This window comes from Scophthalmus maximus, chromosome 1 (assembly GCF_022379125.1).
Source record: "Scophthalmus maximus strain ysfricsl-2021 chromosome 1, ASM2237912v1, whole genome shotgun sequence".
Classification (NCBI taxonomy): Eukaryota; Metazoa; Chordata; class Actinopteri; order Pleuronectiformes; family Scophthalmidae; genus Scophthalmus; species Scophthalmus maximus.
The window spans coordinates 26,437,527-26,445,097 of NC_061515.1; the positions used below are offsets into that span (position 1 = coordinate 26,437,527).

The following is a 7,571-nucleotide window of genomic DNA, read 5'->3' on the forward strand; positions in this document are numbered from 1 at the left end:
CTTCCTCTCCCATCCTGCCGTCTAACCCCCGAGTGGGTTGTGGAGACACTGTCGGTGTCCAGAGCTGTACTTCGCTCTCGGGCGCAGACATTTTCCAATCATTTCTCAGCTTAATAAACCATAACAACAACAACTGCATTGGCAGATCAAATTCATGGCACAATATCTCACACTGAAGTCTTTGTCCTGGAGATGTGTAACAGGAACACCCACAATTGAATGATTCATTTAGACCAATGAGGAGTGTGTGCACAGGTTACAGTCAGGCAGACTCGGCCCTTATGTTTGATCGACCACCCTGAAACTCTTGAGATATGGCCACGGTCAAATGTAACATTAAACAAGATAATGAGTTGGAGACATCTTGTGTGCACCAGTTCAACCTTTGATATCAATAGTTGTAAATCGATTCTGTATTTTCCAATGAGAGAGAAAGAGTAGATGTAATTTCACATATTTTCTAACAAAGTAATGGAATTCTTTTGAGGGAATATTTACGAACTATGATCAAAAGCAGAGTATTTTAAACTGAGGCTCAAAGGCATCTTTAAAATAATGTCGCTATATCACTATTTAAGACTGGTTCCTGTAGTAGTTCCAAACAACCAGGAAGAATCAAGATGTTGTTCCACCCGAGTTCTATATCTAGTTCATTGCCGTTTCAGAATTCCAGAAGGTGTTTGGGAATGAGGGGTTAGCTTCCTGGTTCACTTTCATTTGTGGTTCAAAACCAAATAAGCTTTTGATCAGTTTCCAACATTCCGTAGAAGTGTTTGTCATCCGTGACAAACACTTCCTTTTTTTTCACGACATTGAAAAAATGTGAATAATATATGTGTCACGTCTGATCCGTTGTGTTGGTCTGCATAGATGTTGACTTGACTTCCCCTCACCACTGGGGCAGAGCAACATGGTGTATAAGTGTTATGCTAGTTGGCCAAATACCATTTGATGAATTTTTGAAAAATAGTTGTGGACGCCGAAAGTCCAACACTGGCAACAACACAGCCTCCCCAGCTGCAGACAGCAAGGCAAAGTATGGAGACAACAGTAACATCATCGGCAGCAAAATGGTTCAAAAGACTAATAGCACCAGCTCACACCTGTTAGGAGTGTTATTTTATATATAAACAATATATTATAAACCATAAACTGTTTAAAGACATACCTTTGCTAGTACCATGGAAGCATATGTAGTTATGTGTATTTGCACCTCATGACAGTTTGATCCAGACAAAATCAGCTGTACATTACTTTCATTTTGAATTGCGTTTTGATGGACAACGGTCCCTCATAGCTGTCTGCAATACACCCTACTAATTTCAAATCCACCCTAAGTGGTTTTATTCCTGGACCAGCCCCGCCAAGGAGACAGAGTGAGTGACCTGGAGAAAGAAAAGCTACAACTGGGCAAGGGCACACAGAGAAAAAGACTTCAAATGTTTGAAAGCTCATTGACGGAGGCAGCAGGGACTGAGAGGTGATTGACAGTGACTGAGGGAGAGAGGGACAGGAGAATGAGCGAGCGAGGTAGAGGTCAGGGGAGAGAGTGAGTGACTGGCCGCTGAAAGGGGAGTATGCCTGAGAATGAACGGTATGTGATTTAGATGTGACCAGCCCACCACCAGCTGTACACAGATGAACACGCGCACGCACACGCACACGCACACACACACACACACACACACACACACACACACACACACACATTGTCTTATCAAGTCTCGCCACTCCCCTGGACTGGAGCCTGTTATCCATTAACACTGCAGTAAAATAGGATGAAAAGGAGACTTAAATATCTCTAGTTTCAGCTGCTGCTTGATTTTCAGGATTAACTATAACCTGTTACTTGTACAGTAACCACTAAAATCAATAATACACAAATTCATATCTCACCCACTGCCCTAAAAACAATGGGTAAAGAAAAGTATTTATTTGATCAGTTTATGGTTGTAATTGAGCAAATGCATTGGACATTCTATATCCTATTTGTAAATCGTATTAATAGCTTATTTTTTCCATCATCTACATATTTTCTTAGTTCTACATATTTTAATGAAGAAATGACTGGTAAATGTTTGGAGACAGTAGCTCAACAAAGAAATCTAAGTAAAAAAAAGAAAATTGGTGAGAAAAAAATTGTAAATGGACCTTTGAGCAAATTGGACAGCTGTGGCTTGACATATAGAGCTAGAAGGCTGATCGTTTGATCCCTGGCACCTCCAGTCCGCATGCCGTGTCCTTTGGCAAGAGACTTAACCCTGAATTGCCCCTGATGGCTGTGCCGACCGAGTAAGAAAGATGTGTGATAGAAAAAGCGCTGTGTATAGCAGCGCTTTATGAATGTGTGTGAATGGGTGAATTGAACTGGTACTGTAAAGCACTTTCAGTGGTCCATAAGACTAAAGGGCTACATTAATAAAGTCCATTTTCCTTGAGTAGAGGTTTTGTTATTAAAAAAAATCCAGATCGTGACTTAAAGCTCAATCTATTAACATAAACTGAATATAATATTCACAATGGTGTTTTCGTCAATGTATATTCACCTGAAAGAAGGAATTCTTGTGTTTTTGTTACCTTAGAATGAGCCCTTTATGTAAAATCCCAATGGCACAAATTCAATGAAAAAGCAGGACATCCATCACACTGATCATCTAAATTACCTCTCGACAAATTCCAAACAACCAAGCATTTGAAAAATGTGTGACTTAGACTGTAAACTCCAAGTTGGGCACTATTTCTCACCTCCTCTGCACAGTTTGCTCCAATTCCATGCAACCAGCAGTAGTTTTAGAATTGCACATGGTCAGTTATGAACATATATTAAGACAGTCGGAATGCTTGGATATTTAGTCCTTTAGTCTTTATTTATTCCATCTCCACCTAAAATCTGACAAAAACATTTGTCACTATAACTTGTAGTTTTAGTATAGATGAGTAGAGTTGGTGGTTGTTATTATTTAGGACAATGATTGCATGAAAAATAGTGAATCTATATCGCCATCATGTGGTCACAGTAGCAATCCCCAGTTCACAGCAGTTTAAGCACATTTGACTACATCTACATCTATGACTACATCTATCTACTAAACAGGAAATAAAGTCATGCTTAGTGTGTGTGTTTAGAGTTTGGTGGTAAAAAAAAAACTTACACCAAACACATTCTTTAAGTTTCATGAACAATTATAACAAAGGGACAGTGTATTCTTCCAGGAAAAGGATGAAAAATGACAAAGAAACGTTTTTTAAAATAAGAAAATACAGGTTTCTTTTGTTGCAGTTAATTCTGAGGGGTTTCTGCGTTTTGCTATTTTGTTTTTAAATTACATACCTTGTATTGTGCCTCTTGTGATTCATGTCATTCTAAATGGAAGTTGTCCAAACAAAAAAAGGAAAGCGAATAATAAATTTCACACGCATGTATTTTGTTTATTTTATGACCAAATGCCTGTGAAATAAAACGTAATCATTATTAATTTCCTATTTTATTATGAAAAAGGGACAATAGCAATAGATCTGAATGTCAGAACTACATTACCCATCATTACTTTAAACGGATATGTACCACTTTCCCGCATAGTGAGGCCTCTCCTCGGTCATTGGCTGAACGCAACGGCAGGAAATACATAGCGAAATATGATTGGCTTGTGCTCTCCCCTCAGTTACCCGGATACAGATTAGCTATATATTCTGGATAATAATAGGCGGATGTTGTAGTTCCAAGTAGCAGTCGGTTCTTGGCTGTGGGTTATTTCATTTTTGTGCTGCAGTGTCGGAAATTGTGCGTTTTAAAAAATGGTTCGTATTTAATTTCGTCTTTGTGACATATCAGTACTGCGCGTGTACGTATAGTTAGTTATAAATGGTAGGTAGCCGCCGGTGCGCTTGTGAATAGCTAACCGCTAGCCGCTAAAGTTAGCTGCTTTGCTAGCTTAGCGCGCTAGCTCACTTATCTCGAATGGCTGCGCTGAGTGAACGATGCAATGCGCGCAGAGCTCGTCAGGTGTCGTCAACGTCGCCCCGTGGCAATGTGGGCTTCGGCGTCCGTGAGCTCACGAGCAATATTGTTTGTGTCTGCAGGCTGGCGGAAAAGCAGGAAAGGACTCGGGGAAGACCAAGACGAAGGCGATATCGCGCTCGCAGAGAGCAGGACTGCAGGTTTGTCCCCCGACTTGTTCATTCGTCGCCTCGGCGGCGCGCACCCCATCAACAGCCCGACGCCGGAGAGGTCGCCGGCCGATGGCCGTCTCTCGCCGGGGGGCCACTGGACCCCCGTGTGTTTGTGTTTCTCCGCACTGACGGCCGCTTTCTGTCTCCCCGCCGCAGTTCCCGGTGGGTCGCATCCACAGACACCTCAAGTCGAGGACCACCAGCCACGGGCGAGTGGGAGCCACCGCAGCGGTGTACAGCGCGGCGATCCTCGAGTACCTCACGGCCGAGGTAAGGATAACCTCCCGGTCGCCCAACGAGCACGTGATGCGGCTCCCGAGGGGCCCCGCTCGGGGCCCCGCTCGGGGCCCACGCGAGTGCTCAACGGCTGGTTTGTCCCCTCCCAGGTGCTGGAGTTGGCAGGGAACGCGTCCAAGGATCTCAAGGTGAAGCGCATCACCCCACGCCACTTGCAGCTGGCCATTCGAGGAGACGAAGAGCTGGATTCACTCATCAAGGCGACCATCGCGGGCGGAGGTAAATGAAGTCGTCCACCTTTTTGTGCACTGAAAAGTGGACGTTCCTATTCTGATTCTCGTCACTAATATCCACTTTATACTCCCTGCGTTGTGCTCACGGCGTCAGACTCATTTTAGAGTACTGCATACATAATCACATTAGTTATAATATTGGATGGTAACTATTTACTTGGTTTTTGTAAATGTGTGTCTTTGGCTCCCATGTGTTCTGTCTGCTTGACTGCAACACTGACTATTGGCTCATCCATGTGCTTCTCTCTCTCTCAGGTGTCATCCCTCACATCCACAAGTCTCTGATTGGAAAGAAGGGCCAGCAGAAGACCGTATAACCTGAAGTGCTCTGGAAGCGGTGCCATCTCAGGACGAAGTCTGCATCGAGTGGTTATTTGTCTTAGATTAGAACACCTTTAGGGGTTGTTTTGTATGGTTGAGCTTGCATTTACTCACCGGGGGTATTTTTTAAAAGTGGCTTCAGAGAAGCTCATTTTTTTTTGTGTTTGGCTTTTTTCCTTTTTCTGGTGCTGCAGTTTTTGTGTTGACACTTAATTTTTTGACATTCCCATGGTCAAAGTGGTGTTTTAATAAAGCTGTTGATTGGGCATTTGCAGTTTGCTCTTTCTGTGCTTGCTTGTTTCTCTTATGTTGTGACATTATTCAGTTGGCTTACCCCAGTGTCGATGGTGAGCATGTGTTCGGCTTTAGTGTTCTCAATCTTTGCCGTTTCAAAGACTCCGTCTCTATCAACCACGCTGCAGCGTCTGGCACGTGGTAGGCGTCCATGGAACCATCTTTAAGCGTGCAAACCATTCGTTTCAGTCTTGTGCAGTTGCATGTCTTGCAAAGCATTAAAAGAAAAAAAAAACTATCACTGGACTGACATGAACTGGGCAAACAATTTTTTAATTTATTTTTTTTCAATCAGAATAAAGGCTGGACATTTTACATATTGTTGTCTATGGATCTACTCAATGAGGGAAGTTTGGATGGATTCCTGGTTTAAATATCTAGCAAAGGCATTTAAAAAAATGAATAACGCCAGTATGATGACAAAACATCAAAGGTTTAGGAAAAATAATTTAACTGAATCATTCATCACGTCCCAAATAGATTATACACAATATGGGATAGGGGTTATAATTAAATGCAAAACACGGTGGTCCAGTGTGATGTTGGAAATTTTCAGGGTAAATTGAATATCTGTGTTTTACCCAATGTAAAATGTAAAATAGATTAAAAATATTTTTTTTTTACATATTTCAAGGAATTAAAATTAAAAATACATGTATCAGGCACATGCATTCCAAAAAATGGATCGAGTAAAATCTTCTAATTGGCCTTTTAACCTTGGCCTTGACATGAGACCACCTCTAGGTGATGCTGTGGCACCAACACAAGCCAACCTCGACTAATGCAGTTGTACAAAGCAGGGCTTGTTTCTTGCTCCCTTCTCTAAGATTGAGTGACACTAGAAATTAATAATCATAACAGGCAGACCTGTACCACTATCTCGTTCTCTACAATCATAAGCCATATATTCATCACATGATTTTTTTTATTTATGGGACTTGAATATTGATATTGTCAGTAGTCAGTGAAGAGGGATACGATGCTCCCTTGTTCTTTATTTCCTTATGGTGGTGGGTGTGTTTTTGTTTTTTGAAAAAACATTGATCAGCCTCAACATTTAAACCAAATACCTGTTTAAATGTGAATGACCTTTGTACAGTACAACCATATATTACATTAATACACGACCCACCATTACATTACATTTGTCTGGACATGATGTCTAAATTGAGCCACTTGTGAACATACACATACAAACACAAGACTAAGAAAAAAGGAAATATTTTACAGAAACAGATTCTGAATGTTTCCAAAAATCTTAATTGATATGGAAGGGAATCATTCTGTACAGCTTTTGGGGTTAGAAATTAATTTCACCTTAAAGTCATGGAGTAGCTCTTCTGAAGCTTTCTGTCATTTCACATGACCACAAATGAACTTTGAAACTATACTTTCAAGCCAACGTGATTAAGACTATTATTAAGAAAAAATAAGAACAGGAGCATCAACATTTCTATGGTAAAAGAGAATAATCCATCGAGAAGCCCGTCGAGCTCCAGAACTACAACTGTTCTGTCAACTGCAAGGACAACCTTTAAACCTCAAGTGTTGGCTTTTCCCTTTGATAATACAAGAACTTAGTAGGACATTGTGAAAGAATTGGTTTAATACGAGGTCTCCTAGCTGTTAAATCTGTGGATATTTGTGCAGAGTCACTGATGACGACACCGACTTAGATCTCATGTAAGGTTGATCTGCTCAACTGTTCGCTTGAGATTGGCGCCCTGCCGGAACTCTGCGACGACGATGTCAGCGTAACGGAGAGAGGCGATAGCTACAACTGTAGTTTCCCTTTAAACAGACAGTTTTGAAGAGTTAAAGCTGCACAGCGGAGGAGTCATGTTTCCATTCCGTGTTACTCGCCCCCAAAAAAAGCACCGCTTGTGTTCTTGAGGTCCAACAAACACACAGAGTACATCCACATCCTCGTAAAAAAAAATGTATTTGCAATGCCGACACAGTAGTCAAATGGCCAGCAGGCTTAATGTCTTTCGCAACATCTGGGTTGAACCAATTGGAGCAATTGTTTAATTGGGGGCCGGCCGACGCATGAGCGAACTGAGGGCCCCCGGCCACCAGGTGGCACCAACAGTCAAGTCAGACAGTCGATGGAAAAGGCAGAAGCTTTTCAAGATTAAGGCAAAATCCCCCCAAAGAGGACATAACCCTCTGGTGTGGAGAAAAGTAGAGGAAGAGAAGAAGAAGAAAAAAAGCAAGATAAATGTATGTTGACATGACTAATTAGAATGTTTTTAC

At 41.7% G+C, this 7,571-nt stretch overlaps 1 protein-coding gene across 1 annotated transcript; it reads left to right on the top strand.

Annotated features, from left to right (window-relative positions):
- The first annotated feature begins 3,647 nt into the window (after nt 1-3,647).
- LOC118313916 (histone H2A.Z) lies at nt 3,648-5,287 on the top strand. The gene is made up of 5 exons (XM_035639904.2): nt 3,648-3,798; nt 4,081-4,158; nt 4,327-4,440; nt 4,557-4,686; nt 4,956-5,287. The coding sequence occupies exons 1-5, from the start codon at nt 3,796-3,798 to the stop codon at nt 5,015-5,017; spliced, it is 387 nt and encodes a 128-aa protein (XP_035495797.1). The 5' UTR covers nt 3,648-3,795; the 3' UTR covers nt 5,018-5,287.
- Nucleotides 5,288-7,571: the final 2,284 nt, after the last annotated feature.

Bases quoted from the DNA above. Each gene is read 5' to 3' on its own strand.
- LOC118313916 (XM_035639904.2), top strand. The intron at 4,441-4,556 runs GTAAGGATAACC...GTCCCCTCCCAG, and splicing joins TCGAGTACCTCACGGCCGAG to GTGCTGGAGTTGGCAGGGAA. The intron at 4,687-4,955 runs GTAAATGAAGTC...TCTCTCTCTCAG, and splicing joins GGCGACCATCGCGGGCGGAG to GTGTCATCCCTCACATCCAC.